The sequence below is a fragment of the Zosterops lateralis genome (genome assembly GCF_965231275.1).
Source record: "Zosterops lateralis genome assembly, chromosome: W".
In the NCBI taxonomy this organism is placed as follows: domain Eukaryota; kingdom Metazoa; phylum Chordata; class Aves; order Passeriformes; family Zosteropidae; genus Zosterops; species Zosterops lateralis.
The window spans coordinates 14,322,606-14,334,697 of NC_139801.1; the positions used below are offsets into that span (position 1 = coordinate 14,322,606).

Sequence of the window (12,092 nt, forward strand, 5' to 3'; positions counted from 1 at the left end):
TAAGCACATTCCAAGACAGTAACTTTACCTGGCTAGGGTTAAAGTCCAAATCACATCAAACCTACAACTAAGAAACTTATGATACTATTCCAGCACCCCCACACAATAGAAAGGGTATATAAGAATAGTTGCTATTGTTAGCCGGGGCACCTCTGGCTATGGCTACACACCCAGCGCTGTTACTTTTGCTTTATTGATTTTGTCCCCTATTGTCCTTTATTAAATTTTTAAAAATTCAACTGAGGAGTGGGCTTCATTTCTCACATCAAATAGTCACAAATGGTGATGAGTTCTAAAATTATTATTTTTTTAATTTTGAGTTTTCTGACCTACTAACAAGCTGGTTGGAACTAAAATTTTTATAAAATGTGTAAATATCCCTATGTGCATTTTTATTTCCAACCAGGACTTTTAGACAGTGTGGCAGGACCTTTCACCCACTGATACAGCAAAACCTTATCTCCCCACCACATATGGCTAAAATCAGACCGGGATGGTTTATCATGTGATGAATTATCTCAGCTAAGAACCTCCTTAGTCAGCAATACACATCCTGACTTGAATGGTGAGAAATGAAAAACTAAAATTAGTGACTGCAGAACACAAGCAGTTTTATGACTATAAAAGACCATTATGATTTTCATAAAATCAGAAATCTCTTATATACTCTCTGAGTGTGTAGAGAGCTCTCCTCGATGACAAAGATATTCACATCAAGTTATTTCCCCAGGGGATTGAGAGAAATTAAGGAGATTCTCTGCACACCACTATCATTCATTGGTAAGTGACACTGACTCCTAATCTCTATTTCTTTATTATCTGGAACATAAGGTACCTCTATAATCATGCACTATCTTTATCTACTAGTAGTTCTTTTTGTGTTATCCTGTGTAGTAAGTCTGTCTAAGTCTTATGTCTGTTTTCCTTGGTCTATTCGATAAATAATTCATGTTGTAATAGGCCTGATAGGTCATTATTAACAACTTGTGAGTGAGAATTGTTTTGGGGTGCTGGCCACCTCAATAAAGCTACTGTCTACTTCCAGAAGCATGGATAGAGGCAGGGACTTGTCCAAGCTCTCCCCTCTCCATTTGTAACAGACAGCAGATAAAAGGAACAGATGAGTCATCCAAAACATGAAGAATTTAGTATTACATGAATCTGACCTGTTGTTTTCTATGTAGATTAAGTGGTACTGTTCAGAACCGCAGGGATGAATCAGATGGGAAATGTTCAAGGCCGATGTTTAATTTGAAAATTCATCTCCAAATAGAACACTTCAGAATAAAAATTCTCATGAATATGAAACAAATGGATTTTCTCAGGGAATTACACTTTGCCTGTGCTCAAAGAGCACATTTAGTCTAAGCAGGAAGCACAAATCCATTGAATTTCTTCTCCACATATGTATTTCTGGCTTATAGTCATTTAAGTGCAATTCAGGTTCTGTATTATTTCTGTACTAGCAGAAACCCTTAAAAGAGAAGTAAACAAGTAAAAGAGAGAGAGAGAAGGCCGTTGTCCAAATAATGGATAATTCTTCAGTCTGTACTTCTGTACTTATGAAGTCAAAATAAGAAACAAATGATTCCCTGTATGGTTTCTCAAAAGTAACTGTAGTGACAGGTTATTTCCAACAAATTTTGTAGTCCTCTGTAATTAGGTAGAGTATTGCAAATATAGGAAAGGTAAAAAAAAAAAAAAAAGCAGAAGGTATTTTGGAGGAAGGGTAAGAAGGAAGTGCATTGAAAATTAACTGACCAAAAAAAGAGGGGGGTGGGGGTTACATCGAAAACTGGCAAAGCCATGTGAAATGGTTTAGTGTTCATAACTACAGCTTCCAAAAGACAGGCTACCTTACAAACACAGAAGTAGGATTCTGCTTAATAGTCAATCCATGGGGAGATGGAAATCAGATAAATCACTGTTCTAGCTTTTAGAAACTAGGATAGTTTTGTTTCAAAACAAAATTATGAACCTTTAGTGGAAGACCAGACAGCTACAGAAGCTGAGCTGGGTAGCACTGCAGATCTTTTGGCCCTGGTACAGTGAAAACCGTGGGAGAGAAACTCAAAGCAAGAACAGAAGTGAGGACACCATGTCTGGTCACACTGACCGCTCTGATGAGAGAGAATGTAACAAGGACATTGCTAGCACAGGAATGTAACAAGGACTTGATAACCAAAAAGACTGTTATGAAGGGAACAAGGGCAAAGGGGTCCGAGTGGAAAATTTTGTACAGAACATAGAGACCTATAAGTACTGGTGAACTTGTGTAATGAAAGGGCTTTGCTTTGCTTTGCTGGCATAGCAGAGTCCATGTCTCTCAATCCCTGCATTTCAACGCAGCTTCACTAAGTAGTTATGGAGAAAAGCTCTTTTGAAGTCAAAACAATTTTTTAAATAGTCACTGAAATACTGATGAAGACTTGCCATTCCGTTTTTGAATTTGTGATGATAATTCAGGTATGTTTTCATTATTGCTGAACAGCACTTACACAGACCCCAAGCCTTTTCTGCTCCTTGTACAGACACACTGGGGAGGGGACTAGGAGTGTGTGGGAGGTTGGGAGGGGACACAGCTGTGACAGGTGACCCCAACTGACCCAAGGAATATTCCAGACCATATGACATCATACTCAGTATGTAAAGGGGGGGAAAGAAGGAGGAAGGGGGGGGACATTTGGAGTGATGGTGTTCATCTTCCCAAGTCACTGTTCCACAGGATGGTGCCCTGCTCTCCTGGAGGTGGCTGAATGCCTGCCTGCCCTTGGGAAGGGCTCAATGAATTCCTTGTTTTGCTTTGCTTGCGTATGATGCTTTTGCTTTCCTTGTGAAACTGTCTTTCTGTCAGCCTAGGAGTTTTCTGCTTTTTACCCTTATGATTTTCTCCCCATTACACCCAAGGGAGAGTGAGTGGCATCCAATTGGTGCTTAGTTAAACCATGAGAGTGTGGCTCTTCAGTGGGTGGAAGAAAATTTGTGCCTTGGGTTCTTGCTATTACTATCTATCACATGAAACTTAGGAGTGCTGGGCACATAAAAAAAAGCATTAGGTGTTTGAGTTAACCTCCATTAACATGTCTTTCGCTCAGTTACAATGTTTTATCTTTAGAATAAGGATCAATTGAACCGATCCATTCATTACCCTAAAGCATTAACACCTGCATTTATGCAGAACATCCTTCTGTTTAACTAGCACCAGATGAGTCAGACCAGATCACAATTTTGTTTTTTGTCATGAGCCACAAATACATTTAAGAACTATTTCAGTCTTAAAAGGTACTTTGTGTTAGAGCTAATGTTTAGCACAATCCAATCATTTCACAGTGACAATATTCTCACTGGTGACACAACAGCAAAACAAAGGCTCCAGTTTGATTTAAATTTTAAATAGCGTTTTATAGGCCACACCTCACTAAAATACTTATGCAAAATATTGTCCACACCTACCTTTATACATGTTGGGAGCCGTTAATATAAGCAATAGAGAACTTAAAAAAATACAGAAGGGCATACTGAATCATTTAGAAAAATATTTGTAATTAAAGTTTTGTCATAAACAATTGTGATTTTTTTAATAGCTGCAGATAATGAAAATATTAATTATTCTGCAATTTTACAGCACTGAAGTGAAAGATTTAAGATAATAATTATTATTTATTTAGATTGTAGAATTTTCTGTCTTTTCTTAAAGAGTACAATATGGTTAGCGTTAATTCTAAAAGCTTAAAAATATCCCTTTGTTAGGTAAGCTATTGCAACAAGTTTCCATGTACAGAACCTGTACTCAAAGACAAAAACCCCAATAATTCTTATAGTGATGTACGTAAAAATCTATAGCCATACAGTGAAAAAAATACCCTAAGGCTATGTAAACACAAAGGGGTAAAATGTTGTGTCAATTTCTGCAATGCAGCACTTTTCTTACAAACTTTTTTTTAATTAGAAAAACCCCAGTCTTGGTATGTGCTGTTGTCAATAACGTGGTTCATGTTGGTGTCCTAGTGTGACTTTATGATGCTTGCATCCCCAATCGTCTGTTCTGTTTGTGCTGTATATTGAGTTCTGTGCCTTTAAGACTGGTTCTGAGAGCGGAGCAGGGAAAGAAGCGCGCAGTTTGTTTTGAAAAATAGCATTCGTTCCTCTGCATTTTTTCTCGGGACGATGTTCGTCGGATGCACAGACAGTGGCCGGACAGAGATCTTATTTTTGCCTTTAGTTAGCTTAGCTAGCTGAGGGAAAGAAGCTTCCTGGACTGGGTGTTTTTTTTTGTTTTGTTTTTGTTTTCCTTTTTTTGGGACTGTTTAAACCTGCTCTGGACTGAAAAACCCAGAGGAGCACGGGGAGCTCGCACTTGCGGCCCACAAGGGCCTGGACCTCCATAAGGATGAATAAAGGATTGACTGAGTTGAGCTACACCCACGGCAAGGACTTTCTCAACTTGCCATGTCACTCCAGAACAAGAGGTTTTATTGTTTCATATTATTCATTCTTTATGCTTGTGGGCACTTTGTTAAATAAATAGTTTTTTCCACTTTTCTCTGAGGAAGTTCTTTTCCTGGACTGGCTGGGGAGAGGGGCCGTTTGGGTTTGCTCTCCAGAGGAACCCTATTTCAGGGGTTTTCTCCCATATACACCCTAAACCAGGACAGTTGGTAAAACTCCTGACTTCTACTCAGAGACTGAGCATTGCATAGATTACAGCTGCAGCCTTGGGCTTTCTATTTCAAATGTCTGAAAATAATCAGCCCATGTTATACATAGCTATCAGGAATTTGTTTCCAAAAAATGAACTCTACCTTTTTTTTTTCCCACAGCAAGTAATCTGAATGCTTGTGATAGGCAAAACAGAACTAGATATTACTCTGGGTAGTACAGAAGGGGAAAATTCAATTAACTAGTGAAAATCTTATTCAATAATCTATAATAATTTTATATGTTTATATTATTTAGTATAGCTAACAGATACCATCAAGGAGCATGTATGCCCTTTGACATATTACACGATATAGTAATGGTCCAAATCCTCTCAACTAAGACAGCTTTAGACTTCAGGTTTCTATTGTTTAATTATAATTTATTTCTGATAATTTTATCCTAATAAATAGCAAACAATTTGAAATAAAAAGCCACTCTTTGCTATTGGGAAAGTCACATGTCCAGGAAACATTTTTTATGAACAAGGAAACATTTGTATTACCTATTAAAAATAAGATTCTGTAATATAAATAGCATCATAATTTTTTAACAGACTAGTGACAACTTCATTTTAGACTGCATCTGTATGAAATTCTTTTTCTTAATCATTCAGTAGTTTCCTTTTGAAGTATTTTTAGCTCTTTCTACTAGTAATGTGACATATCATAAAACATATTCTCAAAATATCAAACTCCCACTATAAAAACTGCTCCTGGCCCTGAGAAATACAATATTTCATCATTTGGTACAAAAATGTCCTGCTTCCAGAACTGCAGGGGTGGCTTCTGCTTTTTCTGCTTATCCCTACTTTAACAACACCCATTTTAGCATAAGATGTGGCTTTTTGCACGAAACAATAAAAAGGCATTTGCCATGGGAACAATTACTAACTAGATTCTGAGGAGTTATTAATCAATTTGGTTTAATGCTTTTTCTGTACATGAGAATATTTTGGAATACTGATATTATTCCTCAAAAATCGAATCGTATTAGAATTCTGCAAGCTAGTTTCGTAAAAACAACCTCCTATCATAAATTAAATTCATAAAAAAATAAACATAGGAGAAAGAATTACTTAATAAGGAACAACTGTTTTAGATAAACATATTTGAAAACATAGCAGAGGTTATATGTCCCTAAAAAGTTCAGTTGTTTTAGATTTTTTTCTGTTTGCAAATCTGCTGGTTTTGTTACTCTCTGGAAAGGCAAACTGCTTTTGAAAGGCTTGTGGCAATGTAATCAAAACAAATGCTTCTGAAAGCTTTCAGTAGTACTTTTTCAATTTACAAAATGTGAAAACATCTTTCAATTAGTTAAAAAAATTGGCCAATATACAAACATTTTAAAAAAAATTCATTCATGAAGGAATGTAGCATAATTGCCCAGACTCATACCCATGCATTCCTCAGAGACTGGTAGCTAGCTCCTCTTGACACAAGCCTCTCTATATTAACCCAGAGAAATGCATACATGGCCAGTTAGCCCAAGCAAAATAGTCGTTCAGCTTCCCCCAAATTTAAACTATCATAAATTACCATTTGGACAGCATTAGAAAGAAATTGAAGCATACAAGGAATAAACTATATTTTCTTTTTATATCAAAATGTACTCTTGAAAATGTGTTTGGCACAGTGCTAAATCATATAGTTAATACTAAATACTGCAGGATATAATAAACCCCTGGAGTTAACTTGTGTTTACACCCTTTAAGGGATAAAAATAAAAAGATACCAATTATTCAGAAAGCCTATAAAACTGTATAAACAATATTTTATGTTTTGTTTTGAAAACCACTAATATAGTAAATTTTACATAAAAGACTGCAAAATAATATAAATGGATTTAAACAGACCTTTACAATAAGAAATTCAAATGGAAACAGACAAGTAACAAAGAGAAGTAAAAAAATTTATTGCAGTATTCATTCCACCAGATTTGCTGGGGATCCCTTTTCTTGTATTATTTCAGGGTGACCTAATACATCAAAATCTACATTTACAAAAACTCCTCCTGCAGATAGGTCATAGATACTGCATGCGGGTTTTTTTGGTTTTTTTTTTTCTTCAACAGAAAAAATTATATATCTGGGAGATTCTGCCACTTTACAGCATGTAAAAACAATGCTTCCCTGGAAACTGGGCTATGCTAAAGAAAGCCATCCGCTGCTAGGTTAAACTCCAAGAACACTTTATTAAGAACATTAACAGACTAATTTCCAACATTCACTTGTTTATTTTTTTAACAGAAAGTTTTTTCAAGGTATAAACAATTTTTTAAACTATAATACAGTGGGAGTAAAAATGAACTGAGAAGTTTCTGCTGCACAACAGCGAAGGAAGCTCCCACATAAATGTTTACCAAATATTTCCTCCTTTTTTCCTGCGTCCCAGGTTCCATTCTTACTCTTCATTTAACTGATTTTTTTTTTTTTTTTTTTTTGCCAGAAAGTTGATATCTCAAGTTTTTCTGTTATTTCAATTCCTGTAAATTTGGCTGTGTGTACAAATTCATTAGCTGGAAGTTCCATCCTTGGCAGCATACAGCGATCGTAAATTTTGAACAACTTTATTAGTCAGTTTATTAGCACTCGTTAGAGCAATTTTTTTGTAAATAATGTCTGACTCTTTAATAGTGTCTACCCAAGGCACCAGTTTGCGGCCATCACGGCGCTTAGCCTCAGTCCAGGAGCCACTGTAGGAGCCTGCCATCCACTGAACACTGAAGCCATTGCTGGTTTTCTGTACTACTCTTGCAATTTGTGGTCGGTCTTTGTACTTTGGACAGCAAATAGCGATGACATCCATGACATCAACACTTTCATTCATCTGTGCTGCCAACTCTGTAGAGTCTGAATTTCGTTTTGACCTTCTCAATGACTAAAACATTGGGGGGAAAAAAGACCAAGTGTTACACAAAAGAACTTTAGTGAAATTATTGCTTTTATTGCTTTTAATCCCTTGACGCCGGGAGTTGGGATTCCCCGGCACACATTCCATTGCCGGCAATGAGACGCACCGCGACCGCCAGCGCCAAGGGGTTAACATATCCTTGTAAAACCACATACTCTTAATTTGTACCCGTGTCTTTATCTCTTATTGATATATAAAATTATATATACACACGAATCATAAAGCTACATAAAAACTTGGCAACAATAAAAAGGATAACACACAATACATTCCAAAGGAAAATTAATAAATTTTATATGGGATAAATCTCATTTTCTAGTTTGTGTTTTTTTATTCTTTTCTGTTAAACTTTCTACAAAAGTTGTATAAATGGTTAAGTAGAGAATCTCTATCTACAAAATGCTTTCTTTCATGTCGATTACATTACTTGGTGTACATTTAATATAATAGACTGACATTTATAATCGCATAAAAATAATTTTACGTAATACGCTGTGAAATACGTTGACTCCTCCTCCGCCTCACCCCTGAAGTGCCTCCTCCTCTATCCTCCCCATCACTTTCATCATCCTCTGTCTCAGCTGCATTGTTTTTAGGGCTGCCTCCTCCAAGAAGTGAGGTAATTGCTTTGTTCCGAGCATTTGAGCTAGCTGACACCTCTCCATCTTCTTCCTCTTCATCAGGATCCAAATGTTCCATAAGGAGCTTGAACTATTAAATAAACCCCCCAAAACCCAGATCGGTTTACATTCAAACTTTAAAAACAAACATTCATATCACACTACATTGAATGAAAAAACAAATGAAAAGGTAAAGAAACTGTAAAACAAATGGCAGAAAACTTCAAACTTCAACAGCTTATGTTTTGTTCTACAAACATTTTACTTTCATTTTCTAGTAGATATGTAAAAGGTTTCTTCCTGTGTTTCCAAAATTCCAAGTTTTCACTAGTTAATATTTTAAAGAATAGGGGAAAAAAAGAAAAAGGGTAAGTACACTAGATCTAGTCTCTGTTCCTGACAGAAACAGTCAAGGATAAAGTGAACAAGATATATGGTAGAGTTATACAAGATGGATACGAGAAATTAGAAAATACTCTGCAAAGTTGAATATCCTTCAGTTGAAATTAATTTTTATTGTGTTTAGATTTATTAGAATACTTTGAAAGATAATACTGCTAAACACCCTGAAAGGAAATTGTGAGTTATATATCAATCACATAAGATTACCAGAAACTTAACATTTTGAAATGTTCATCCAATACATCAGCATCTACTTTCAAGTTTACACTGTTACCTAGTTTGAAAGGATTTCAGATTTTCTGCAAAGCAATCTTACTTACATCTAAGTACTGTTTTACTATGCTCCTCTTCACTTCTTCAGTGATCTTAGAATTAGCCATATCACTTCGCAGAAAATCCAGAGTTTGTTTTGGATGGAAATGCACTCCTGTCTTCCTGTTTATAGCTTTATCATACACTTTTGCAGATTCAGAGGGAGAATATTTCTGAATTTTACTGTTTAAAGAGAACAAAAGGGAAGAAAGAGCTTTTAAGGAAAGTCCAAAACAATTTCAAGGAAAAGCTTTTAAAAATATTCAGTATAAGTAGTTATATTTTAACCATTCCATATATAATAGACATCCTGGTTAGAAATTAAATCATTACTTTTTCTAACCCAGTTTCATTACATTCAACCTATTCTATTTATGTTTTTCTCTTGTACAAATCTATTGCTGAAACAATTCTTAACAATCAACTAAACACCCCCCTCCAAACTTAATCCTTACAAAGAACTCACTAGATAACAAGATGGCCTAAATATCCTTACCTATCAGAGAATCCACAGAGGTTCTTTAAATGCTGTTTCAGCATCAAAAGTAATAATATGCCTTGGGAGACATTTGCAAATTCAATTAAAGGAGCTGAATTTTCCGGTAAACATTTCATCACGGCATTTATATCATTTTCTTCATCAGAATCTGAATCAGAGTTTACTCGTTTCCGTAACCTCCGAGGCTTAGAAGCTTCCTCCTCACTTTTGCTCTCACTACCACTGTTACTGTCACTCTCAGTCTCCTCGTCTGATGAAGGCTTTCTTTCCTTTTTTTTGTCTTTCACCATAGACTGCGAGATAGAGAAGTTAACACATTCCAAAATTAGGATTAGTAGCATCACATACGTTCCTAAAAAATCTTTCAAAAAATCATTATTGACTTAAATTAGGAAGAATTCCCTGAACAATATTATTAATTCATTACTTGATATTCATAACTTTATATTCAAAGATTAAAATTGTATCTGACAAAAAAGATGCTGAATTAAAACTCAAGGTCCCTGAAAAATTGATCCAAAGTCCACTTTTTTTTGCAAGGTGGTTACAGGAAGAACTGAAGCAAGTACTCCACTGGCATGTTATTCTTAAAAAGATTGCTCAAGTTTATTATCAGAGACAGTAAAATGAAGTAAAAGCCAAATACAATAAATCAGCAAGAAAATTTAATTTTTATTTCACCTGCATAGAATTTTTGCATGTTACATAGATTTCCATATGTACTTTGGTACAAACTAGTCCAAGCTGGTTTTAATCCTTGTCTCTGTTAAAATCCTATGACACTAATTATACTGCTGACCAGAGAACCCCTCAAATCAGCGGATATAGTATTAATAATATTCAGTTCCACTACTTGTAGAGCTACAGAATTTCATACCTGCATTATTACTGCACATAGTATGCTTTTTCATAACACAGAATTTAAGATGTCCCAAATAGGATCTCATCCTCTACATTCTGGTCCCTCATCTAAAGAATGTGCTGTCTCTTCCTAGCAGATTAAAAATTTACTTTGGTAGGGTGAGAATTTAAAGCAGTATACTTTCCAGGTATCAACTCTGACTTGTACTTACTAGTCAGATTGGAAATTCTAGAAATGGGTTTATTTCCTGACAGTTTGGACCTTCTACTGTTACAGTTGTCCAGGAAATGAAGACACTGAAGTCTTTAAGAATCACAGAATCACAGAATGTGTCAGGTTGGAAGGGACCACAGTGGGTCATGTGGTCCCACCTCCCTGCTCAGAGTCATCCCAGAGCACACAGCACAAGATTGTGCCTAGATGAGACTGGAATATCTCCAGCGAGGGAGACTCTACGCCCTCTCTGGGCAATATGTTCCAGTGCTTGGTCACTGCCCAGAGAAGTTCTTCCTCAAGTTCAGGTGGAACCTCCTGGGCATCAGTTCCTGTCCATTCCTCTTGTCCCATTGCTGGGCCCCACTGAGCTGAGCCTGGTCCATTCTCTAACCCCTCCCTGAAGTCACTGACAGACATGGATACGGTCCCCTCTCAGCTGTCTCCTCTCGAGGTGAACAGTCCCAGCTCCCTCAGCCTTTCTTCATAAGAGAGATGTTCCAGTCTCTTAATCATCCTCCTCACAGCCTCTGCTGGACCTGCTCCAGGAGCTCCATGTCCCTCCTGTCCTAAGCAGCCCAAAACTGGACACAGCACAAGAAACAAAGACCTTCTTTTTACACAGTTGTGTATTGCCATAGCAACAGATACTATACCATTACTGGGGTTCTTATATGCTACCTTAAGAAAAGACACTCTATTCTTGCAATAAATAATGTATTTAAATTCTCCTTGGTGACACACATGGACCTGCCATCAGCTACTTGACAACAAAAGAAAAAGTAAATGGGATTCTGTTATTAAAATTATGCATGCAGTTAATATTAATTCCAATTAATTCAGTAATATTAGGAAATTATATAGATTTAATATTAATATATCAAAAATTGTCATTCTTTTATAATAACATAAGCAGCAATATAAGGAAAGTTTTTAACTAGTGTCTACCAGATACAGGTCAGAACAGAAAGGGTTGTTTGTTTTCTAACTACCAGTTACAAACTAACAATACTGATCCATATCATAATAATGGTACTATATTCACTGAAAAACCGACCAAATTATATAGAAGCTTATGCTGCCACCATAATAAATATACTAAATATAATAAATATACTAAAATATAAATGCACATACCTCTTTAAATGACTGTAGTAGGTTGCTACCAGAAACTGATAGTGTAATATCTATATGATGCATTATAAACAGTGGCTCTTCCTGTGTTTGATAAGGAAAACAGGCTAGATTGTCTGCTATGTACAAGAGCATATTCACCTCTGTTTTCTGGAAGTTAAAAAAAAAGTACATATTAATATACATACAAATATCTTATTATACACTTATCCTGTGTTCCCAACAGTTTAAAAAAAAAAAATCACAAATTTTATTCTACATTCCCCCCAAATGCACTCTAAACAACATATATATATATATACACACACAGAATTTCGTCATACCTAAAGAAACATTATTCCTAAACAACCCAAACTGAGTACAGAAAGGTACTGAATGATGCAAAAGTGACTAATGCATTCTATTAGGTAAATACCTTATATTATAAAGCAAAACAAAGT

General features: G+C 35.9%; 1 protein-coding gene across 5 annotated transcripts in view; it reads right to left on the reverse strand.

Annotated features, from left to right (window-relative positions):
- Window positions 1–6,871: 6,871 nt before the first annotated feature.
- Window positions 6,872–12,092, reverse strand: part of LOC310922087 (nipped-B-like protein) — a 153,743-nt gene continuing 148,522 nt past the window's right edge. For 4 of the 5 annotated variants that reach the window (XM_083882405.1, XM_083882403.1, XM_083882407.1 and 1 more), the window contains 5 exons: window positions 11,656–11,802; window positions 9,441–9,736; window positions 8,953–9,127; window positions 8,136–8,321; window positions 6,872–7,577 (listed from right to left, as the gene is read on the reverse strand). In XM_083882405.1, coding sequence (XP_083738531.1) covers window positions 7,212–7,577; window positions 8,136–8,321; window positions 8,953–9,127; window positions 9,441–9,736; window positions 11,656–11,802 — 1,170 coding nt within the window. In that variant the 3' untranslated portion in view covers window positions 6,872–7,211. Of the gene's footprint in view, window positions 7,578–8,094; window positions 8,322–8,952; window positions 9,128–9,440; window positions 9,737–11,655; window positions 11,803–12,092 lie in introns of all 5 variants that reach the window. The other variant, XM_083882406.1, reaches the window with a different exon arrangement.